This window comes from Orbicella faveolata, unplaced genomic scaffold (genome assembly GCF_042242905.1).
Source record: "Orbicella faveolata isolate gen_17 unplaced genomic scaffold, um_ofav_v1 contig_34, whole genome shotgun sequence".
NCBI lineage: Eukaryota > Metazoa > Cnidaria > Anthozoa > Scleractinia > Merulinidae > Orbicella > Orbicella faveolata.
Genome location: NW_028301563.1, coordinates 26449098 through 26474505, shown reverse-complemented (window position 1 = coordinate 26474505; position 25408 = coordinate 26449098). Strand labels below are relative to the sequence as shown.

Sequence of the window (25408 nt, the reverse complement as noted above, 5' to 3'; positions counted from 1 at the left end):
TTACTATAATTGCTATTGCTAATAGCTACATCGTAGTCGAATTCTTGTTGGTAAAGGTGTGTTTAGCTCATCAAACTATGAATAATTCAATAGGATTTAAGCGTGGGTGTTTTGATAGAAAACGAGAGCCAAGAGCAACATAGAACTCGTACGCCCCTCTGGCTGTTTTGCTCTCTTTCTCCGCGTAAGAATATATCACGACGTGTTCGCAGTTAAACCTTGTAAACTAAAACCTTGGTAATTGCACCAGAAGATTTACCAAAGTTAATAAATTAAACACGTTTAGTCTTTTTAATTATGATTTATTCATTTTTTAACACGTTTGTCTATGCCGCGTCCACTCAATGCGAAACGCTTTTTTTAGCAACAACGTGGTAGTTATGTGAAATAAAGAATGTTTGGTCTACCTGCTATATATACACTTCTTCTTTTTTTTAAAATATATGACAACCTGGTTTAAGGTAATTGCTATCCAAACAGGACGATTTACAGAGAAGAGAGTGAGATCCAGAGACAAAACGGTAAATTCCATTGTGATTGATATAGACTTGAGTACCTTATTTAGTGACCAGTTGCATGATTGAAAGCACTTCAAGATGAAACTCTGCTTAGCTTATGAACAAAAATTCCTTGCATTCTAAACATCATCAATCTCCAAACATTTTGCTACACATGGTAAGGCAGTGTCCACACTATGCCGGAGAAATTTAAAACGCAGCTTTACTTCTATGGCTAGGCGTAACGTGAACACTAATCGGTCAGGAAAACGAAGATTTTCGAGAACGCTCCTCAAACCGGCGGAATTTGAAAACTCTGGATTTTTTTTTTCTTGTGGACAGAAAACAAAAACTCAAAAGTTCTGCATTCACAGAAAAGGAGAACGCTGAAATTGATAGTTTTCCTATTATCGGAAAATAAAGAATATTGCCAAATTTGCACTCAGTCTGATGATACTATGGGCTTATGGTCTGGGGACTCTATGGCTTCACTCACTGACAAGCGGTCAATGTCGTGGTTCAGGTTACATAAGTAAAGAGTGACCGAAATCGAGATCCGGAGGGGTATACTCCAAGAAAACTTGGGTGGGGGTGTGCGGCCCGCTTCCCAAAACCCTTACGCTATTTATGCCCAAAATCTGCGATTTTCAAAACCCTATTTATGATCTGACCCTAAATAAAGACCCTGTTTCATACCTGTCTTATACTTAGTTCCCGATATTAAAGGCATCGTGAAGGGCTTTCGTTGATCATTCTTATCGATAAAAATGAAAGAGTAGGTTCTATTTAGACCCAAATGGCTAAAAAATCATACCCTTTGGGGCCGCACATACCTATGAAGCTGATATGAGGGAGTACCCCCGCCCCACGGCCATCGACAGAGCAATGTTACAAAAAAAATCACACAAAACTTGACGGCTATTGCGCCGCTAAAGACATAGTTGCACTCTGATTCAAGGAGGATTGTTACATAAAGAAATTAAACGAGGTACCCTTCTAACTTAAGCGATGATTTCATTAGTAGTAGAGATAAATTCAATCGCTTAAGTCGCACCCGAGAACCAAGTCAGTGAATTCACCGTGCAAAACATATCATGTTGATAACAAGTGATACTGAACAACCTTGCCATCAAGATCCTGACATAAACAACGTTTGTTTTCAACCCCCTCCCCCTCCCCCAACCGCCCACTTCTGCGTTACAGTTCTGAACACAAGAGTCTTTTTTTGCGCAGTTTTTATCAAGTTTTTATCACTTGTTCTACGTACACATTTTTATCAATGTGAACTGATATCTAAGAAGTTGTATAAGGATTTATTTACCTTTGCTAGTGAATTTACCGCATTCGGCTATATGTGGGCGGGAGCCACGTAATGCAGTTCTTAACAACAGCCTGGTAGTTATGTGAAATAAAGAATGTCAACTCTACCTGTTGCATTTACATCTTTTTGTTTTCAAGTGCAGAATCCTCGCATTAGGTAATTGGCACCCACCGAGAATACAAACCAGTTTGCTGAGAACGATCGAATCTTTAAGAGTGGAGTATAAAGAGACATGGTGGTAAGTTACGATGCCACACATCTTTTACCTGTTTTCGTGACCATTACTAGGTTAACGACGCCTCGAAAAGATAAAATTCTTACTTAAACCTAGTTACGATGCTTTTATTTTTATTGGGATTAGCTTTATATGAGCTTTTGGGAAAATATGATACAATTACTGTTTCGCCTGTGAGGAAATGTTTATTACTCAATGTGGCTAAAATTCGCTTTGCTTTCTCCTTGACTTTGTTCAAGGGCCCGGAATAAAAGGTAAGCACACACATTAAATCGAATTACCACTTTTACAAAAAAAGGGGGGGATTATCACAAAACATCGGTGTTGGTGTTTATATTAGTTGACAAGTCATTTGATTCAGCTTTCACTCGAAACTCGTTCTGGCTTAAAATGTGAGAAAAACGCTTCACAACGGACTGCTTGCCCTTAAGAAACAAGAATCAGCTGTGGTAAAAATCAGTTTTCCTTGATAACGTAATAGTATTAAACTGGGAATATACGAGAAAGAAAATCGATCGAAAAATACAACGTACAATTGACCTAGTGAGAATGGCTGCTCTCGGTTCGCCTCTCCCTATCTATGTTTCTTTTTGTGTGTGTGTGTGTGTGTGTGTTTTTTTGTTGTTTTTTTTTGTCCTCATTTTTTCTGGTACCGTTCTTATTGACTTCTCTATCGTCGCACGCTCCTCAAAGATTGATGTGCTTCATGAGGAGCAAATATTACCAAATAAGGCAAAATTCATAGGTACAATAAAACAGCAAAGGTCTAACAATGAAAGACAGACATCTTCCGCCAATATGGCCAGTCAAGTTAAATACACTAAACTAAACAGCGCGACACTTTAAATACAGAAAACATCTGATGTCTGTCAATACCATCAATGAGGAAAACCTTGCGCAAATCATTTATTTCTTCTCAAAAATTCTTCTCCGTCTCTAAACGCGTTAGATCACTAACGACTTACTTGCTCATAAATTTGGTAAACTGACACTTCGGAGGCACGCCATAATATATCTATCAACTTTATTGGTCACAAAATTACAATATAATTAAAAGAAAAAAAGGACCAATAGGAATTGCGCGAACGGGAAAATAAAGTTACCCATGCGAGGCGCAACCCTAAAAGCTAGTAAGAATGGTAATAGAAAATCTTAAATTTGATAAAAATAAGGACGATAATGACAATAATAAAATCGTTATTTACCCTCGGTATTCATTTGACAAAATAGTACCTCCCACACAGCCGTACAAATGAAACATCCAGGCGGCATATGCCCCAGGGGATAAGACTGTCTAAATAAAAATACATTTGGATAATCGGCAACACTGAGGGTAAAACTCTTTCTTGGCAACGACCTAAGTTGTTATGTGAAATAAAGAATGTGTTTTGGGCTTGATAAGAATACATCTCTTGTTCTAGGCATATAAGAGCCTCACACTAGGGTCCACCAGATATCGACTTTTACACGTCTTTCACCTGGGTGGTTTATAGAGACAAGTTTTAAGAGTGAAGTCTCAAGAGATACAGTAAGTAGACTTTCAATTGCATTTACTTTTTATACGTACAACTACAAGGAAACAGTAACTTTGTTATCTCTGGGTTAATACGTTCAATAATTATTTGTGTTTGGGTCAACCATGCAATATCTTGAAACTTTTCGATAATGGTTGGAGAAAATTTTTAGAGTCCTTTGAGAATAATAAACTTCGACCCAACTCAGCGACTTCAACAGTTCATTGCAGCACTTCGAGTGTTGGATTGTCCCTCGGCCATTTCTCTTCCCCTGATATTGCTTTCTTCGGTTTGTTTTCAATTTATGAAGCCAGCTCCAGTACACTCTTGTGAGGTATCGAAACAAATTAGCTATAGACTGCACACGGAATAGAATGCGAACAAGTTCGGTTGTCATCGAAAAAAGCATATTTTCGAGAAATCAAACGGTGTGAGACCAGTGGCATCAAATTAGTTATCGGTGCTTAGAAGACAGAAACTAATTATCTAAAATACAAATATTCCAACAACTCGTCTTCCTTTGCGAACAATAAACGCCCCTACATCTGGACAAAACGTCATGAAGGTGTCGAGGAGTCGTTTTCATCAAGAAGGAATTCTTATGTACACCCATGATGTTAAAAACTATTAGGATACTTAATTCTTGTATTTATTTTCGGCCTTTTGTATACTGTTATAAATTGAATACCAAATTTCTTTTCATCCAGAAGAGGGCCCGGTAGAAATAAAGCTTTGATTTGGTTTTATTTTATTTATTTTTTCTATCGTACAAAGCAACTGAAACCACGGTATATTCGAAAAACAGTTTGCATTTCTAAAATAAGAATTATTGCTTTGTCTTAACTGAATTAGGCTGCGTTTACAGTACATTTCGTGAATACACAGACAATTTGCATTGAAAGTAAAAAATGTTTGTATCCAATGGGTCGGTCTGCTTTAATCTTGGATTGTGCAGGACGTACTCCTGTTTTCTCAGGAATGATCCGGTATGCTTAAAGGAAAAGTTCCTTTAAAGGCGCTCAGTCACGGTATTTTGAGTTATTTTCGCCACATACAAAATTGCCTTTAAATGGTAGGAAACCTGAAAATAACAGTTTAATAAGATAGAAAAACACCAAAGAAATAATGATAAACCATAGAGGAACAAGGATGGCTAAGAATGGAGAAGATTAACACGGATTACAAACGACCAAGTTGAAAAATTGAAGCTAAACTTTTCCATGTGCGCAAACTGTGACTGAGTTCCGTTTAACTCTGATACGAGAAAAATATGGGCATGGGTAACACGGCCAAAGACATCAGGGTAACGGGTTGCAACTACTGACGAGCAGATTACGAGTCAATTCGAGTCAATTCACTCTTATTTCTGTAACCTGAAACTCGTTCTTGACAAAACAGCGAGCAGATAAAACATTTTACAACCGACTGGTTCTCTTAGGAAAGAAGCATTTTCTTTTATATTTGCATATGCATAATATAATCAGATCTCGTTCTGAATATTATGTCCTCGGATCGAGTAATTATTAACGAGCAAACAAACTTAATAAAACAAAATCTTTATGAGCCAATTGAAAAGTGATTGTTAACGTTTTGCTTTCGTTCTTATCTAGTCGACCTAACTCTTTAACTGTGACACGCTCCACACTTTAATAGCACGCTGATTATAAAAGAACACAATTAAATTCAAAATGGAAACTAAAGCGTGGGTGTGTTGATTGAAAACAGTCACTGTCTGACGCTATTGACCGCCAGACATCAGACACAAGACTAATCATTCCATTCAAATCTTGTTCTTTTTCTCTATTATCGACGACGAGGAAATTTTAGAAAGCCGCGAAATTTTCGTATAAATAGCGCCATGGGATGCCAAACTATTTCTTAAAACCAATTTTGACTGAGCTAGTTCGCCACCTGCTACGAGCTTATGAAAAGTCTGAGGTACAATTAATTAAATCGTGTAAATAAAACCCGCAGCAATTAGCAACAGTCAAGTTGTCGTGTGAATTTTAAAAAAAATGCGTTTTTCTCCCGTTGAAGATCGAGATAGGCCCTTTGTTCTAGATGAGGGTTTTACTCTCCCAACACCCAGGTTACAGTAAAGGAGGTTTCAAGCGTGAACTATAAAAGGACAAGGCCGGAAGTTGGTATTTGCTGGGGCTGGTTTTCAAAAGAAGTGTTTTTATTAACTATCTAAACATTGTAGATAAATAGATTAGTCTTGGGTCCGAGTTTAATTAATGTTTGTGTTTGAATAGTCCATTGGACGTCGTGGCACTTCAAAGTAGCACCTTTTAAATAACTTAAGTTTCGAGACGAATGAAATTCGGTTCAGGTACCGATTCAACTGATTCTCAATTAATAGTGTTCACTTCTCTGTGTTTCAAATTCAGGTACACAGAACATCGCCACTGTAATTAACAGAAACAAATTATCTGTCGACGGCAAACGGAAAAGAAGCGTAAGACATTTAGTTATTATCTTAGCGTACACCGTAAACTCCCTGGACTTATCCAACTTCGTGAGGGCTTTTAGATGGGCATATAAACGGAGGAGGGGGGGGGGGGGGGGGCTTATAACCAGAATAATAATAATAAAAAAAACACGTTTCAAAACGAGCTATGGCTGTTTTGATCAAAATAGGTTTTTCAGTTACTGGTTTTTGATTAAGATCTAGACAATCATAACAAAACGAATTCAAAACAAGGAAAGCTAGAAGGGGGCGTATATCCGGGGGGACTTGTAACCGAATGTATCTTTTCGTTTAGAGATAGATGGGCCTTGAGCGGGCGAAGGGGGCGTGTAAGCGGCAGTTTACGGTATTGTAACAGTTCTAGTAACAGCAAATCAAGCGAAATTGGATCAGGTAAAGAGTACAGCAAAAGCTATCAAAACTTCAAAATCATAGATCTGATCGAACTGAGCGTCAGGTAATGAATTTCTGAAAGTCTTGTAATACTGCTATCCCTTAAATCGTTCATCATGAATCAATTTGTATCGCCATGACACTAAAAAACAAGCAGCTTGCTCTAAGATCAGAGACACTTACTTATCATCAAGGCGATCTATGCACAATTTTACGTTTTTAATCACAACTCCATTTTTCTTTTTTTACTAATCATCCGAGGGTGAGGCCCGGTATGAAGATCCCAAGTTCTATTTTGTCTTTTTTCTTTGAAAACTTGACTGCGGTAAGATACGATTGAAAGGGCACAAATGAGCCTCGCTTCTTTCATCGGAAGGTTGTATGGATTGTGAAATACACGGCGTGCTCCGTCAAAATTGTAAGTCAACCCAGATGCGTTGTATTCGAGTTACGAACAACATATTGTGCAAATATAGAATTTTTTGGCTCGAATAAAGGTGTCAGAATTCAATCTACGGCTACATCCAAATTAAAAACTCAGTTTGATGCAGATGCCAAGTTACCGGTAACGTACTGATACGACAGGAACAGGGTTTACCAAGAAAGTCAGTGTTACAATAACTTTTACAAGTCGGTTTGCTTTTAACATAAAACTCTTTTTCTTCGAAATCCAGTCAGTGAGCTGGCCAAGAAAAGTTACCAAAATTAAGAATGGCTTGTCTTAGGAAACAGAAAATATAATCAGACCATTGATGGGGGGTACTCTTCATATTTGCCGCAATTCATAAACCTTTCCCACATAGTAGAAAGTTCTGTTTAGATAAAGCGCTCGTAACCTCCTCACAATCAAACAATGCAAGCCATAAAAACAGCGATATATGACATGTATTGATAGAAAACGGACAATATGTCAACCAATGTTGTCAGCGAAGGAGACAATGGCCCGATGGGGGTATTATTTTCCCTCTGTGTTGTCTTTCCTATTGACACAGTTATTTACAGCGTTCACCCTCCACATGTATCTCAATAATGTTTTTCTCTCTCCCATCGTTTGTCTCGTTTGTCATCACTGCGTGTCCACCCCAAAATTCAGTACATTGTGCCTGTGACGTCACATCGAGGAATCAGACCGTGTTATCCCCCCTCCTCCATTACCCCCATGAAAAAAGAAAAAATGGCGCATTCAAACACCAGTCGAGGGGAAGCACGGAATGCAAAACTCTTTCTTAATATCTTAGTTAAGGTAGCTTTAGTTGACTATAATAAAGTACCCAAATCCCTAATCCAAAAACAATTTTACAGACATTCTTGACATTCTTAGCACCACATTTGTGATACATGGAGATACTAATCAAGCGGAGTGATTTATTTCATTGGAGACGGAAATTTTGGCAGAATTTCAAAAAATTCTGTACATAGGGTTCAGAGCGACTTTAAAGTTTTTTTTAAAAATTTAAGGTGGTCCTAAAGCCTATGTAGAGAATGTTTTAAAAGTCTGCCAAAAGTTGCACCTTATCATGCTTATCAAAATTTGATAATATAAAAGAATTTCACCGTGCGCTTTTTGCATTATAAGCCCCTAAAGCTGTAATTAAGGGTGTTTTTAGCAGGTCATACTGTTGCTATGGTACCCATTGTGTCACGAAAATAACAACGTGTTCACCAATGATTAGGCAGTATTTTGGTGCCATGATTATAGCATCAAGTGGTAAAGAGTAGTTATAACGACCCATCAAAATCTAAGAGCTTGAAACTGTTTTGAGCCACCTTAAAGCCACTCATACAAAAATAAGCACAAAGAAAAAACAAATACCTACAATTATGGACAAAAGTCTTGGGACAAATTTGCACTTTTGGCGCTTTTGCACACACGTCAGACGCCAATACGACTTCACCTGCCTAACCTCGCCCCTACTCCCCATACCATGTTGAAAACTAGTATTATGCAATTTCAACTGATTTTCAACATTGTGTTGGGTGGGGAGGGGGCACGGCAACGTGTTTTTAAAAGATATAGCAGCGTTCTTTTCAAACTTCAGTTCTAAAACACAGATAATTCGTTACATTACATAAGTGTCCCAAGGACTTTTGTCCACGATTATTGGTCTAACATTTAAGCAGTTGAATTATTTACTATTTTAAATAATTCCATGTTATTTATTTTATGTATATCTTGTGTAGTTATTGATTGATTGATTGATTGATTGATTGATTGATTGATTGATTGATTGATTGATTGATTGATTTACACGATCGCAAGAAATAAAAAAAATTAAACCGTACAGCGAAGACAACGGAATACCACTTTAGCTAACCCCACTCTCTTCTCTTGTCAAAATTAGGAACTTCAAGCACTGTGCATCTAGAACTAATCTCGGCACTAGGATACTCCTTTGAGCACTTTGGAGAAATGCAACTTTCGACTGTCTTGGTTTCCTTAACAGTAGGCTTAATCGTAGCCCCAAGGTATAATGTGCTTACATTCAGTTTTGTAGTTGTTTCAAGTAAATAAGCGATCGACCACTTCTCTACCAAATCATTTGCAGCCGAGTGCTTTGCAAGCTACTCATAACCACGTGAAGTGCTAACTGACGCTTTTTTTTACTTTATCACGATGTTAGAGGTGGCAAATGGTCCTTCATAAATCATGGGTCTCGCAAAATGTTTGTCGAATTTCACGGATCTCGCGGTACCGTTGTTTTAGGCGGTTCCGTGCATCTCGGTGACTGTGGATAAACAGCAAATTAAACAAGATTGCTCGTCGAAGTTAAATGAATGCACAGACAATTGAAATCCATTTTATCGAGGAGATTCCTTAACCTGAAGTCAAAGAGCATATTCTTATACGATATGATTCGATTGAAACAAAAAATACATATAAAGGCAAGTAAAAATGCCGTTTACCGATGAAAAAAATAAAGTTACAAAAAGGTTCTACATAAGTCAATAATTCGCAAATGGCAGAATCAAAAAACACTTCGCAATAAGAGCTTAACACTAAAACTGCAAAATATTGCTATAAAAGTTGAATTTTTAAAACTGAGATACCAGGATACTCAACTTTCCGAATAGCCTAGCTTACGTAGCAGGCATGCGAGTACCAAAACCTTGAAAAATAACAATGTTCTCTGGTGTTTGGATTACACATATTTTCTTGTAATATTTGAAAACAAAACACCGCTCTAAAGTCAAGGGAAGGAATGCCACATATCAATCTTAACTATTAATATTCTTCTTTTTATTGATCTAGCTATACATCAGGATTTTTTAAGCTTCCAAAGCTGCCAAAGCTTCCAAAGCTTCCAAAGCTTCCAAAGCTTCCAGAGCTTCCGAAGCTTCCCAAGATTGAACTCCCGAAGTTTCCTCCCGCCTGTGGCGTCTCCCTACCTCAGCACAACAATTTAATCGGCTGTAAAGTTCTCAGGAATATCCCCGTCGACAAGAACAAGTTGATTTACAGGCTAAAGCGCCAGGATGAATTGAATGGATTTGCCCTTCTAAGCACCAATCCGGTAGAGCTGAGAATAATTGCTCTAGCCGATCCATTCATGAGTGATTACACGCATCACTATCTACTGCAGGCAGCCGAGGCCATAGGATCTGTTGTGAAATATGGATTGACAAACAACTTAAAAAAGGAGATCAACGACATCTCGGAATATCTGAAGGTGACAGATTGGTTCCAGAATGCGATGGAAAATAAGGGACTGGTAAATACACGTCTTTTTTTCTTTAATTTATAATTAACTAACAACAACTCTTCTCCACTTCGGAGAAACTTGTGAGTCTACGAAGTGTACCACGGTTGATGCTGTTGGAATGCGGCATATCTGCGTGCACTTTGCAGAAAGGTGTACGAATTAAAGAAAATCAGGTAATCTTTCTAACAAAATTTTAATGGGTGGATTTGAGAGACCAATAAAACCAAGAACATTGACCAACCGAGAAATCTCCCTTGATTTTTCTCTTGTAATATTTGCCAGATGATGATCGATGATAGAAATGGTAATGGTGATAATGATGGTAATGTTGATGATGATAATAATGATGACGGTGATGATGATGGTAAAGATAATGGTGGTAGCGGTGGTGCTGGTGCTGGTGCTGGTGCTGGTGCTGGTGCTGGTGCTGGTGCTGGTGCTGGTGCTGGTGCTGGTGCTGGTGCTGGTGCTGGTGCTGGTACTGGTGCTGGTACTGGTGCTGGTGCTGGTACTGGTGCTGGTGCTGGTACTGGCGGTGGTGATGATGATGATAGTAAAGATGCTGGTGATAGTGGAGGTGGTTGTAGTGGAGATGGTGGTGATGGTGGTGGTGGTGATGGTAGTGGTGGTGGCGTTGGTGCTGGTGCTGGTGCTGGTGCTGGTGCTGGTACTGGTGCTGGTGCTGGTGCTGGTACTGGTGCTGGTACTGGCGGTGGTGATGATGATGATAGTAAAGATGCTGGTGATAGTGGAGGTGGTTGTAGTGGAGATGGTGGTGATGGTGGTGGTGGTGATGGTAGTAGTGGTGGCGTTGGTGCTGGTGCTGGTGCTGGTGCTGGTACTGGTGCTGGTGCTGGTACTGGTGCTGGTGCTGGTGCTGGTACTGGCGGTGGTGATGATGATGATAGTAAAGATGCTGGTGATAGTGGAGGTGGTTGTAGTGGAGATGGTGGTGATGGTGGTGGTGGTGATGGTAGTGGTGTGGCGTTGGTGCTGGTGCTGGTGCTGGTGCTGGTGCTGGTGCTGGTGCTGGTGCTGGTGCTGGTGCTGGTACTGGTGCTGGTGCTGGTGCTGGTGATGATGATGATAGTAAAGATGCTGGTGGTAGTGGAGGTGGTGGTGATGGTGGTGATGGTGGTGGTGATGGTGGTGGTGGTGGCGGTGGTGCTGGTGCTGGTGCTGGTGTTGGTGCTGGTGCTGGTGCTGGTGATGATGATGATGATGATGATGATGATTATGATGATGTCAGTATAAGATTTTTAGACTGATTTCACCAATTAGGTGCCTTTCTATCTCAATTAGTTAACTAAGAAACTGGAGAAGTATACGAAATTGCCCTCCCGTCACGAGGACTTTAATAACAACAAGCCCAAATGGATCAGCGACAAGTTATTTGCTCAGCAGCGCCTGGCTGGAACTAATCCAATGTCGATCCAAAGAGTGACCAATCACGACGAAGGTAAGACTGTTACCTTGGTAACCAATCATACTCCCGAGCAAGTACGTTGTTCCAATAGAACCTTGTGCACATGTAAGCAAATCTATACGCCAAGCTGAACGAGATGTCCGACTCAGTAAGACAAGACAAGAAAAAGCAAAACATATAGCTACAATAACACTTAGAGACGTAATGTTGTGGTCTCTTTATTCCCTATGTAAAGTCAAATTTGAAGAATAAATATAATCAGGAACCATAATCGGGGACGGAGACCGTAAGCGCGCACCATTTCTAGTATTGGGGCTGTCCCTATGATATGGGACCATTTTTTCTATTTTTAGAACAAATTGCGCCATCATGTGCGGTACACGCGCGTACATGCTGCGAGGATTTTTGCGGATGTAGCGCGGAGGAAATGGCGTCCGAAATTCCCAAAATGTTTGATGCTTTTGGCCCACAACTCAATACGTTCATGTCTGTTGGAATTTCGCTTCAGTGTTTTCGTCGTAAGCTGCTCCAGCTTGAGTGAAGTAAGACTGCCGAATTTAGATATGTCCCGCTTTATATCACTGACCAAGTTGTGTTCCGCTGCTTCTTTTACAAGAGCTCCACATTACTCCACTCGAAGTTTCACATATGTTGAAGATTAACAGCTTTTCCATAACACAGCAAAAAGCTAGTTGGATATATTTGGATATAGCAGCGTTTCAGGACTTCAAAGTTTCCCTTCTCTTACCACACGCTTGCGAGGATTTCGCCAGAGTCTATCTCGCCCGAAACGTAAAAATAATAATAATTGCAAGTTTGAGTTTCGACTGAATTGTAAGCAACGCTTTGTATTTTATCAAGGCGCGATAAGTGACTATAAAGTTTATGTCTGTAGATGCTGCTCCGTTTTGTTTATGTAAAAATCCAATAAATTGTCTGTTGTCGATGAATAAGAGCGCCCGCCGATGCGTGTTTTGTATAGACAGTAAAACATGACAATTGCACTTCCACACTTTCGTGTGAAAACTTACATCGAACTCATATAATATCTCTAGTTCTTAAATATGTTTAAGGTTGATAAATGTTTGAGAACATATTAAAAGCTTAGCTGAAAATGTGTGAATACGGCAGAAATAATCAGCAAAGTTACGATGACGCTTTTTTAACCAACTCAAGTAACGATTGAGTTGGTTGAGTTATCAAAACTCCTTGTCTATTGATTGAGCCAGCAAAACTCCTTGTCTATTTTATTTTCGCAGTGTAAAATTTCACTATGTTAAAGAAAAGCACGTGATGTTAGTAGCCTTTCGGTGTTGGTGAAATTGTTGCAGTATCTCAGCACGGACAACGAAAGAAATCTTTGTCAAGATTTGTTGACAATTGAAAACACCGACTCGGACTTGAAAGTGTTCGCGCTGCACTATGGAAATGAGCTACTTAATGTATGCGTCAGACTTTCCTTTCAAAAACTTTTGCAAACTCGCCAAACAAACAGAAACAATACGAAACTATCAAAAACAGGGTTTGGTTATGATTTTAGCATTGTTCGGGAAACTCACAAATTAACTCGATACCACAGTAAAGAGTTTTCTTACATAACTTTTGATTACAGAACAAACCCAACTAGCTCGAGTAGATATTATTCATTCACAGCGCGAAATTGGAGTCTTGTTTTCGACTTTGAAAAACTCACCTTTTCCATTAGCTCAGAGCATAGAACTGCATATAAGAGCCCTGGTTCTTATTCCCTGCCTTATTCCCTGAAATCGCTGTGAAAAATCTGGAAGAGAATCTCGCCACTCTCACCGTTTGATCAGGCAACGTGACAACATCCACGCGAGTAGAGCCCCCGACATGTGCGTAGATCAGCGCGGATATAAGACATTAGGATGGCGCAATTTGCTCTAAAAATAGAAAAATTCTCCCATATGATAGGTGCGCGCGGATCCCAAGACTTACGGTCTCCGTCCCCGATTATGGCTCCTAATATAATCGGGTTTTACATTCTCAGACGCGGTAGGACTGGACTGGAACAAATTGAAGACAACACTAAATCCTACTTTTGACTGGGACTCTGCTGTGCAGGCCGCTCTGAGGAATACAGATTCAATTGAAGCTGTATGTATTTTGTATTTTGCCATAGAGCTGAAGGGCGTTCACTTCTTGAAACTAATTATATTTTGTTTGAGAAAAGTCTGGATTGTAGTGAAATGTTACTTTACATTTTTAGGCCATGAAACAAGGTCGCATCTACGCTCTCCGTTATGAGTTGTGTGACGACATGGAACGAGCACAGGACAAGACTGATCATGACCCTAGAAGGGCTATGTGGGACTTTTTTTCTCCAATTGCCGTTTTTGCTTCTGCGAAAAGAGGCCGATCTAATGAACTTGTGCCTGTTGCCATACAAATGGATTACAAACCGGGTAGGTTAGAACTTATACATACTCAGAAGAATTAAGACCGTTTTCTTTTATCCAAGAAGTGCATCTTTTTTATACACTAGAGTTTATCATGTGCCATTACCTTTTGCCATATAAAAAATGCGCCTAGGATACCAAAATGAAGGTATAAAGTGAACTACTGATAGTAAAACTTATTGCTGTGAATCTCTAACTATTTTTCCCAGGCCCAATGGCAAAACTTGAAAAAATCATGCGGGTGTTTTTTTTTCAGATTAAAACTGCGCGCCTGCAAGCTAGATTCGTAATAACATCCTTTAATTTGGTTCTAGTGTAGCAATTTCTCAAATAAAACTACTCCATTAATTGAGGCCTTGATTTTGCTTTTGAACCTGCGAGACTCTCAACACATCTAAATTCCCTTTGAGGTTTTACTCCTAGCTTACGAAGACACCTCGTAACCATTGAGAGGTTTTACTGAAGTTTTTTCAGAGGGTTTTTTTTTTTTTTTTTCGTCTACATGCACTGTTCGTATTCACAGGTAGATTTAAGATTATCTGTGCATATTTGTAGCGCATTTTTCCTCTAAAACTATGCTGAAATAACTCTGTTTCCGCTAGATTCAAGGGTGTTTACACCCAAAGATGGAGACAACTGGATGATTGCCAAGCTGAATTTACAACTCACGGACCTAGGATATTCGCAAATGGTCGAGCATCTCGCTAAGGTATCAACATGTGTGTCTTCAACGCTCTGAATTTATGGCCAAGGTATACAAGAATTCTAATATTTTGAAATAAGGAGACTTGTGGGCAGCACGCAGCAACAACTAGTAATCTACCTTGCATTACTGAGTTTATTAATCGACCGGTTTCGTCTGCTAGGTGAGACCTCGTCAGGATTATACTACGAGGTACAAAGATGGAACTTAATTATTTTATACTAAACCCTTATAGTACAAATTACCCACAAGAAATACATGCATGATATGACTAAAATCCTGCGTTAGAAAATGTGCAATGTAAGTGAGGCTCACGGATTTAACTTGCTGCTACCCGCAAGCCTCATTTTTCAATTGTACAATTTCTGCCAAAATCTGCCAAACTATGCTTTTGTTACAGATCCATTATTTTGTAGAGCCATTTTGTGTCTGCTTAAAGCGAACGTTGCCACGTTTACATCCACTGCACCAAATACTCAAGTATCACTGCCGTGAGGTCATTGTTCCTAACACGTTTGGAACTCCTGCGCTAACACACCAGCTCGGCTTTATGTCGAAACTCTTTGGATACGGAGAGGCAGGAGCAAAAAGACTGATTCGAGCCGTACGTCCATTGTCTACATGGCAAGTGACAGATTTCAGGGGTAACATCAAGGTACAGCAAAACTTTAAACTAAAAAACTTTAAATCGAGTTACCCCATTTAAACCAGGCTATTTTTTTTTTTTTTTGATTTTCTACGACCCAGGGAGCGATAGCTCGAAATATTCGATTTTTTCAAACTTCGTCAATATGAATCTTTAGCAACTGATAATTGCTTCAAAGCTCTAGCTTTTAGGTTGTTTGAATTTTTATTTTGTAGCTGAGACGGCCTTAATTACGTATTTTGCCACTAAAAGAGCAAACCTCGGCTTTTAAGTTACTCTTCAAAAATTTCAAATAAATTTACAAATTCTGGTACCTCTACTAAAATACTGAAAGCGAAGTTATGAACGGTTTTAGTCAGCGCGGACACTTTTTGCTCCCTACATGTACATGTAATCATAGTATTTTCCCCCCTTTTTGGCTCTTCTACGTTTTCTTGTCTGACAATTTGTCATCGATCCTTTGAACTGAACGGCTTTAATTAGAATTCAACACAAAAGTTGCCTTCAAACCACATACCGGGAAGAAAATACTTCAATTTGAAAACATATGGCGCAAGATCTTTCTCTGTAGCAGCTCCTACACTTTGGAACACTCTTCCGTCTGACATCAAGAACAGCTCCTCAGTGTCCCTTTTTAAACATAAACTAAAAACGTTCCTTTTTAAGAAAGCATTTTTATAACTTTTTAACGACATTTTTTTAATTTTTACTTTATTTGTCTTAAGTGTTTTTAATATTTCTAACTGTAAAGCGCTTTTGAACTTTTAGGATATTGGCGCTATATAAATATTTTATTATTATTATTATTATTGATCCTTTGGAAGCAATTTTAACTGCTGAGTTTGGTTTGCTTTTAAAGAAACGAGGAGTGGATGACAAGGACCTCCTACCGTATTTTCCTTACCGAGATGATGGCGAAAAGCTTTTAGATGTTATCGAGTCCATGGTAAAGGATTACGTCGACCTGTAAGTGAAACAATCCCAAAAAAAAAATCTTCCGAAAGGAGCAGTTTTGAGACTCGCACTAAAGCCCCTTTAACAATGTGCATGGAACGTACGTTTCTGCTTGAAATAAAATTGTCACGTAAGGACTGGGACCTTTCTAGACTTTTATAGCAGGCCAATCCTTTGTAAAACAGTTTCCATTACTCTTTCAGTTAATTCGGTCACGGCTTCACCCATTCATTGCGATGAAATAATATTTTTGTTTAGGTATTACAAATTTGATGCACAAGTCAAGAGCGACTATGAACTTCAAGCCTACATTAATGAAGTGTCCATCCAAGGAACTGGGAAGAATGGTGGCATCGGAAGGGTAAATATCAGGACAAACAATATGATGTATTTCGTTAATGCTTCTGACTGGTATGTTTTTGTTTTTGTTTTTGTTTTTGTTTTTGTTTTTGTTTTTGTTTTTCTTTTATTTTGTTTTGTTTTGTTTTGTTTTGTTTTGCTTTGTTTTGTTTTGTTTTGTTTTGTTTTTTCGTTATAATTATATATATTATAATCTGATAAATAAGTGTTCAATGTCGTAAGCAGGCGACATCACCTCTTCTATTCCGGGCGGCCTTATTATGCACACACGACGGCGCATTCCCCCGTTTTGACTGATCAATGGGTACTGCTGAATCTGATTATAATCGCTATTATTATACACTCAAGACTATAGGAAATCACTCAACTGACACTATCTTCAAGAAAATTTCCTTAATTTTTACAAATACCATTTATCAGCGAGCTCGCCTTTTTCTTTTCAACAGATTGAAGGTCTGCCACCAAAACTAAATTCAAAGAGAGAACTCTGTGAATTTGTCAGCCGCCTCATCTGTCACGTGACAATTCAGCACACCGCGCTTAATTACGAGCTCGCAGACTACGGTTCCTACGTTCCCGACACGCCAACCAAACTGTACAATGACACCAGAGTAAAGGAAGGGGAGTTCTCGGCTTACCGGCTACCAAACAGAGAGACTGCAGCAGTAAGTGTACCAGGGAAATTTCGCATTATATTTCAGACCTACCTGTACGTGCACATGATAATGTAAATTATAATATTTAGAGAGGAAGCAACATCAGCCATAGTTGGTTTTCGTGCGGTCCTTCTACCCTGGTCGAATTGGAATTTGGAGATGTTAGTTTCTGTGGAGGAAGGAAAACCGCAGAACCCGAAGAAGGAGCAAGGCGAGAACCAACAACAAATTCAACCCACATATGGCACTGGGCCGAAATCTAAATCGAGCCAAATTGGTGGCAGGCGAGCGCTCTCACCACTACACATTACCTTGCTCCCCACAGGAAAAACGCTAACTATGAATGACTTCCATTTGTCTAAGCAATTCAGAAGGGTTTTACATTCCTGATTTTAAATAGGAAAAATAGATTCATCTCAACAACATATCTGATTTCAGCCCAGATTATTGCAAAACATACCTATCTCATACAAAAATAATCAAAATAGATACACAATTAATGACCAAATTAACCCGGTTCAAAAAGCGAACCCTTTGTATTTGGTGCCGCACATACTATATTGCCATATCTTATCACGACGCCGCTCTGCTACTGCTTACCTATCTCAGACAAAAAATAATAAAAAAGATACACAATTATTTACCAAATTAACCTGGTTCAAAAAACGAACCCTTTGTATTTGGCGCCGCACATACTATACTGCCATATCTTATCGAGAAGTTCTGCTACTGCAGTTAATTAGCTTGTTATACTTTAACTTTTCAGCTCCAGGGTGCATTCGTGAATGCACTGGCATCTTTCCGTTACGATACCTTGTTCGACTACCACGACAAGCTAGATGACGAAGAAGCAAAGAAAATTGTCAGGAAATACTATAATCGCTTGAGGGAAACTGTTCAGCCTGATTTGGAAAGAGAGGACAAGAAGCGGCTGGCTAATGGCGATCTGACCTATCCGTACTACTTACCGTCTTGGATGCCGAATGGCATTCAGACCTAAAACGTCTTCTTTACATATCGTTTTCGACTTGATTCTAAAACGAAGTGTCACAGGGCATAATAATCAAGGGGTAACAGCCATGTTTTTGGTTGTTGTTGTTGTTTCATGAGATGGCAAATTGAATTAAATCATATGATATGGGACATGATTTGGTATTTCACACAATACTAAGGGTGGTGTGGGTTTTCATTGCGCAGAAATCCTTTTGAAAAGCTGCAAAGGAGACACTTTTAAGCTGATTGTCCTTTGTAAAGCTGGCGTATAAGAGTTTTGATGGGAAATAAAACAAATGTAAAGGGAGACCATTTGACTGCCGCCTTCATTAGCTTTGTTTGATTATTCCTTTCCGACTCCTTCTGTTTAGAGTCTCATTTCCAGTTGCGTAGCTTGCGTCAGTGACTTCATTAAATCCTTTATGGGGAGAGTCGTGTAGCTGACCTTGTTACAAAATCCCTTGAATCTACTAATAATTGTGAGATTGCTTGTCATAACAAAGCCAGCGAATTACGTGCGCGCATTTATGACATCAATAGGCGCACTCCCGTTATCCATGAAATATCGTAAACAAATCGTCAAAATTAGCAATTATTCCAAAAGTGCTCGTTCGATATAAGATGATAGATAGCCAACGAGGCGCGTGGCGCCGAGTTGGCTGTAATCATTTCATATCCAACAACCGCGAGCGGAATAATTGCTCTTTTAAAAAAACGCTCCCAAAGTATAGAAAACTAACCTAAAATAAAATGAAATAAAAATGCCCAGAAACATTACGCGTGCACTTACCATATTTGTAGAGCATGGTATAGAGTGTGTCCACGTGACATAATCAAATTCTAAAATCCAAAACTAAAGAGCCCCTAAAGGTTTTATCCTCATCAGGCAAAAGAGGTACCAAATTTATATCTGTTTACAACTTTCCAGCTCAATAGCGTCCTTCGTATGGAAACAAGCGCATTTTCAATGTCGGAGTTATGGCGGTGCCTGACATGAAGCTAAGAACGCGTTTGTCAAAAAATATACACTTATCTCGTGATTTTTTAGCGATTTTAGGAGTTAAAGTATTAAGAAAAGTGCTTGTGTAAATTTTTTTTCGTTCGGTTCAGTTAATCAGTTGTCTAGATAGCCAAAGTAAGTTCTGCATGTTTACACTATTTTCCGCCCGCCATATTGGAGGGCTAAGGAGGTCCTCCTACACGGCGGCTCCATACTAGGCTGTATAGTTTTGCGCGGAACATTTCGACGAATATCTCAACTTTGGGACAGTGCACACACCTTAAACTTGGAGAACTGTCATCTTTATTTATCGTCTATAATATCACAATTTCTTGACTTTATCCCCTAAATGGTTTTTGATTTTATTTTTTATTACGTGACAATGCACACACTCTATAAGGGCTTACTCATATCATGATGGCTAAGCCAATGAAAACTCTTGAATTGCATTATCCAATAATCCAGTTTTTAATAACCGCAAATATTCCACCCACTCTTGGCATCAAAATCCTGGTATAATTCGGAAAAGTGTACTTGTGATGTCATAAAAATGTGACGCCATCAATTCTTTTATCTTTCACAATGTCGTTCTAAAGCGTAAAGCTAAAACTCTATTCCCATGCCATAATTGGTAACTCTAAGCATTGTATTTCACCAAAATATTAACTTCACTTGAAAAGAACTGAAAAGTACTATTGCCAAGAGTTTTGTAAAGTATGATTGATTAGATTTCCGTGAGGAGGGGAAAGGTATTTCTTAATCTTTATTTTTTGCGGGCGACGGGTGACGCTATCTGAACAGTATTAAGCACCCTATGTTCTCTTTTCTTTTCTTTCTTCCTTTCTTTTTTTTTCCTGCAGAAAATTAAAATCATTATGAACTGCCTTTTATATATATATATATATATATATATATATATATATATATATATATATATATATATATATATATATATATGTATTAAAGAAAGCAAACCTTGTAATTGTGACTTGAAATTGCGAATGAAAACTGAAACACGAGGAAAAAATCTAACGGGCCAACTGTGCAGCAATGACAAATGCTATTACGAGGGAAAATAAGACTGTGCCAAATGTAACATCAAGTTGAGCCGTTTCTTTTGATTGTCGAAAAGCCTGTAGATTAACTTGGCTACAAAAAAGTTAGATCAAATGTTGATGATCTCGTTCAAATTTCCCACATACGCAAGAGTACGTTCAAAATACGAATGAGCGAAGATGTTTTCTTTCAGTCACGTTTCAACTGAGAACTCGGCAGTAATAAATTACATAAACGTGCGCTCTCTCTTTTCTAGAAAAGCCGCCGGGATGCAATAAAAAAAATTAAAACAAACAATTTGATTGCAGTTTTTTTCCGCCAGTTAAGTTGGATCAGAATATAAAAGCCGCGCTGAACTGAGCTTAAGAGAAACCGCCTGCAACTTGGCCGGTCGATTGAAATTTCTGCCCTTTGTATCACATTGCCGAATGTGGATCACTGTCAATTATTATTATGATTATGATGCATGTTCTTTTCAGTGCTTCTATTATGCACCAGTTATCGGCAAAGTTACAAGACAACAACGCCTTACTCGGACCGCCTTTGTTTGTCCGCAGGCGAAGTACAAATAAAGTTTGCCGTGAAGCAATCGTCATTCAGTCCATGAAATTAAACAGTAACTGGTCACTTTTCTTGCATATAGCAACAAAAAACCTTGTATTATGGAGTGTATGAGATTCCGTTCAGTTGTTTCTATCAAGGATCCTGTGCCTGGTGGACGCTCGCTTACTTTGAGTCCAACGCCCTTGGTGCCAGTCTCCGTCAAGTCGCTGTCCTTTTCTATCAGCGCGATCCTGGGTTTGGAAGATGATATGAAACATCAAGATTTACCAAAGAACGGTGAGTTTCTCTTCATAGTATTTCGTTGATACTTGAACCGCAGTGAAAATCGTTAATGTCATAGCTATTAACTTAATTGAGAGCCCGTAACACAAAATATCTGCCATTTCATGCGTAAGCTGAGCAAAGTACTAAGAACGTCAGTTGCCTTCGTGGGACGAAACTATTTTGCATTTTAAAACCTGCGTTCTTATCCGAATACTCTTACGCTTTCTTGTTGACACGATTAATGTAATTGATCTAGCGCGTGCACATACACAACAAAATGTTGGCTTTTCTACACGGCTTGGCTTGCGACAGACAAATAATCGTTTTTTGTCCTCGGAAAGTACCGGGGCCTAACGATTCTTTTATTTAGTTTGAATGCAGAGATCACCTTCTTTCTATACAGTGAATATGGACCAGTTTCAATCACAGAGTTAAAAATTATTACGGAAAGTGAGAGCATAGCTAGCACTCGTAAAAGATGTGGCCCCAGGACACTACGTGCCTGGAACATATTGTATCCCTGTCGACTAAATATGAGTGCCCTTATCATGAAACGTACATCAAATTGCTCCTTAACATTTTCTGCAATACTTCCGTTGTTGTATTTCTCGCTTAACTTTCTCTCTATTTTTCTGCTCTCTTAAAGCGTAAGGTGAATGGTTCAAATATAAACGTTTCTGAAAGCAGATAATTTAGGGAATTATGGGGTTTATTAAAGGTCCTCCTGCTCCTAAATGAATATGAGGACCCCCCTTTTTTATTTCAAATTTTAAGTTCTCTTGATATAAGCAGCCGACAGGTAAAGTTTGAGAGAAAATCTTTTGTGAATTCTATTTCGATGGAATTACCTTAAAGACAGCCACAATATGTAAACGACAAGAGCAGGGACCAAGCTTATAACATTGTGTGAAGAGGATTAGTTTACCGTGTTAGATTCAGTACAATTTCTCAGAGCAATTTACTTTCGAAGATGGAATTAGCTCAGTTGGATTAAAAAAAGGTAAAGTTTGCATGCGAGCCAAGTAGCCCATCAGGCCGGAGCTTATTCCGGTTTCTGTAGCATGAAGCGACTAGGAGTATTTCTACTCTCCCCTGGATGGGATGCCAGTCCATCGCAGGGTTACCCCCAGGATTAAGTTCGCCAGTAGCCATTTATACACCTGGGTGGAGAGAGGTACTGTGAGAGTACAGTGTCTTGCCCAAGAACACAACACAATGTCCCCGGCCAGGGCTCGAACCCGGACTGCTCGATCCGGAGACGAGCGCACTAACCATGAGGCCACCGCGCCTCCCTCACTTGGATTAGTAGACCCTAAATCAAATCATGCGTGATAAATATATACGGTATTGCTGCGATCAAAGCCTGGAATATCAATAAGATTTCCGGTGTATATGACTTAATCTGTTCATGGTTTTGAACTTGTTGAATTTTCTTTTTCAGAGAGAAACCCACAGTCTTCTGAACTCCGCGTACGAATTCCAAGTCCTCAACACGGCTACCGTGATACCAGCCCACAATCATCTCCTTGTTCTGACAACACAAGCTCCCCCAGCAGTTGTAACAGCGAACCCGCTCAAGCATCGCCGCATGCCAAGCAGACAGCGAGGATAAAACGAAAGCGCACGACTTTCTCGCCGATCGAAGTGTGGGAGCTGGAACGAGCGTTCAAGCGGCGGCCATATTTGATGAATGAAGATGAGGAGGAACTGGTGCAGAGACTCGGGATATCGGCCAGAAGTCTGAAGGTGAGTTCGTTTGATTTAGTTTAGGTAAAACGAAATGGATACTTGCACTGTTAACCTTGCTATAGTGTAATGACTAACAAATCTAAATGTGCGCGTTTACACAAAAAAAAGTTTTAAAAGGGTTGTGGAAAGTTTATAATTTTAGAAACATTTGCAATTCAAGTTTGTCACATGGGCGAAGATAGAAATGTCTCAGATTCCTCAAAAACGCGAATGAGGCTCAAATAGATTTTCATGGATCAAGTCTAGGCAACATAACATATATTTTTTTAACCATGTTTACATAAAAAGGAAGACTGTGCTACAGTACACATATCCTTGCCTTGTCGGTCAAGAGAAATTGTAACAGAGGCAAACAAAAATCCCCATATTTCCACCAGATCATACTATCAAGACAACCAAACCGTCACAACTTGGACTTTTTCTAGATACCGACCAAATGATATGCCGGACAAGAAAAGCGTTAAGATGTGTCATGTTTTGACACATTAGAAGCTACTTTGTTCGGTTGGTTAGGATTTCTAAGGATAACATGGTAGAGTCTGACAATTCAGTTAATTACACCTAATTTTTTATTACTTTTCAGCACTGGTTTCAGAATCGCCGTGCAAAATCTAGAAGGGAAGAAGCACTTTCAGTTTCCATCCGCAAGACCAACCCGTCAAGCCAGTTTGGGCCGTCTGTGAGCAGACTTCGTATTGAAAGTTGGAACCCACGACCACCGCAATTCCCTGTCAGTCTCGCTAGACACCTTGAGCACGATTTCCTTACGGTGCAGTCAAACCGGTCGGACCAGCTTTACCGGACATCTCCCGCGTCAGTGAACCATCCCTTGGCATTCAAGCCAACACAGTTGAGACACTCTCGTCCTTTCCAGTTACCCATGTTTCACCCGGATCAGTTCAATTTCCGATCTGTTTCTAAGGCAGCTGCAAGAGTACCCTACAGGCAAGCATTCCGTAGATACAAGCCGTATTAATAACAGAAACAGCCGCACAGCTTCCAATAGATTACTAATTAATGTGTTTGTTTAGTAATGATCGCGTCACTATCTGTAAATAAAGATTGTTCTTACAACAAATGCGATACAAATAAGCAGGAACAGAAATGAAGTGTAAACTAATTCATTTGCTAAAACATGTAGCATAGATTAGGATTCAGTGAAAATAATATACCAGTCATTTTGTAACGTGCACGGTCTATTTTCCAAGGCATAGTATGGTTTCCGTCTTTCAATAAGACACTTTAATAATCCCCACTTTAAAACATTGCATTTTGGAATATAATTATTTCTTTCAGCTTTAGTAATGCATACAGCCAGTCTTTGCTATCATTTTTCCATTTAATCCAGGCAGACAGCTCCAACTCTGCTACCATACTTCACACTTTGCAGTTTTAGTTGACTTAACTTGATTTTTTTAAATTAAGAATTATTCAACATGCATATGAACCGAACATGCTTGTTCAAGAACAGTGGCTCAAATAATTATGTACGTGTAGTACGTTTTTCTTACTTCCACGTCTAAGACCGAAAAAAGTTTTGGGGCTACATCTGTATGAGAATTCTGCAATAATTTTAGAGGCCATCTGTACGCACATTTTGGGTTGCTGTCAAACATATTATAAAAAAGAGTCGTTTATAATTAATGGAAGACAAACACCGATTTGAAACTCGTTGTCCAACACTGAATTCGAGTCTAACAATTTTTAAGTGCATTTTTTTTCAAGTGTGTACTTTTGGACCTTAGCTATATTGACCTAATGAAAGAATTGCTCACTTTGAAAGCTAGTCTAAAACTTAGTGTATTTGGTGAGCAATTGTGTAGTTATACAATAAACCAGAGAAATCACAATATTTTTACGTCTAGCACGTAACAAGAGAAAATGTGTCCACTGGGTGCGGTGCAAAATAGGTTTATAACATCAAAATAAAGCCCGTAATATAAACCACTCCATGAAAGCAAGAGTTTATTGCCGGTTTTATTGTACAGGAGAAAAAGAATCTCCAAAAATCTTGCTCCCCAATGCAAGATAGCTTTAACTGTTAGCGATGATGCAACAAAGATGGTCACTAAACCACCACACCAGTACTACGAGTAACATACGGGTACATACAAATACATGCAGATACATACAGGTACCATATTTGACAGGTATTTTTCTTTAACTTCTGAAAAACATATTACACCACCACTTAGCCACCGAAAATGCACAGATCGGGCGCCTTTACCTAAAAGGTGTTTTCCCTTCTTCGAAGAGCTTTCGTTTCCCAGAAATTTCAAACCAGTGAGGCATGTAATTTACTCCTCTTTACCAAGCAAACTTTTTCCAGAAAATATTTGTTGTTTGTTTCTTTGTATGTACTAGCTTCGTAACGTTTTTCGCGTATATTGATCTCCAACCTGCCATTGCTATAAACTCTGTATAGCCATCACTGCGAAGCCACTGGCTTTCTACATGAAAAGGGATTTGTACGAGACTTTATGGTC

At 39.1% G+C, this 25408-nt stretch overlaps 2 protein-coding genes across 5 annotated transcripts; both read left to right on the top strand.

Annotated features, from left to right (window-relative positions):
* The first annotated feature begins 1944 nt into the window (after positions 1-1944).
* Positions 1945-18596, top strand: LOC110055390 (polyunsaturated fatty acid 5-lipoxygenase-like). 4 transcript variants are annotated; one of them, XM_089271860.1, is made up of 14 exons: positions 1945-2056; positions 3475-3581; positions 5958-6025; positions 8773-8896; positions 9681-10140; positions 11434-11590; positions 13569-13675; positions 13788-13983; positions 14580-14686; positions 15081-15335; positions 16186-16292; positions 16539-16641; positions 17087-17305; positions 18063-18596. In XM_089271860.1, the coding sequence occupies exons 4-14, from the start codon at positions 8841-8843 to the stop codon at positions 18294-18296; spliced, it is 2001 nt and encodes a 666-aa protein (XP_089127986.1). In that variant the 5' UTR covers positions 1945-2056; positions 3475-3581; positions 5958-6025; positions 8773-8840; the 3' UTR covers positions 18297-18596. The 4 variants fall into 4 exon arrangements, with proteins under 4 accessions (XP_089127986.1, XP_089127988.1, XP_089127989.1 ...); XM_089271862.1 differs by lacking the exon at positions 5958-6025; XM_089271861.1 differs by lacking the exon at positions 1945-2056 and having other exon boundaries at positions 3447-3581.
* A 2411-nt stretch (positions 18597-21007) lies between these two features.
* Positions 21008-24867, top strand: LOC149105495 (uncharacterized). The gene is made up of 3 exons (XM_089272363.1): positions 21008-21202; positions 22575-22919; positions 23506-24867. Exons 1-3 carry the CDS (start codon positions 21008-21010, stop codon positions 23896-23898), a joined length of 933 nt encoding a protein of 310 aa, XP_089128489.1. The 3' UTR covers positions 23899-24867.
* The last annotated feature ends 541 nt before the right edge of the window (positions 24868-25408 follow it).

What these genes read in the sequence shown, in the direction of transcription:
- LOC110055390 (XM_089271863.1), top strand. Translation starts at nt 8,841, where the DNA reads ATGCAACTTTCGACTGTCTTGGTTTCCTTAACAGTAGGCTTAATCGTA. An exon ending in ATTTCAGGGGTAACATCAAG is followed by an intron (nt 15,336 to 16,185) that starts GTACAGCAAAAC and finishes TTGCTTTTAAAG; the next exon opens with AAACGAGGAGTGGATGACAA. An exon ending in GTAAAGGATTACGTCGACCT is followed by an intron (nt 16,293 to 16,538) that starts GTAAGTGAAACA and finishes ATTTTTGTTTAG; the next exon opens with GTATTACAAATTTGATGCAC.
- LOC149105495 (XM_089272363.1), top strand. Translation starts at nt 21,008, where the DNA reads ATGGAGTGTATGAGATTCCGTTCAGTTGTTTCTATCAAGGATCCTGTG. An exon ending in ACGGTGAGTTTCTCTTCATA is followed by an intron (nt 21,203 to 22,574) that starts GTATTTCGTTGA and finishes TATATGACTTAA; the next exon opens with TCTGTTCATGGTTTTGAACT. An exon ending in TATCGGCCAGAAGTCTGAAG is followed by an intron (nt 22,920 to 23,505) that starts GTGAGTTCGTTT and finishes ATTACTTTTCAG; the next exon opens with CACTGGTTTCAGAATCGCCG.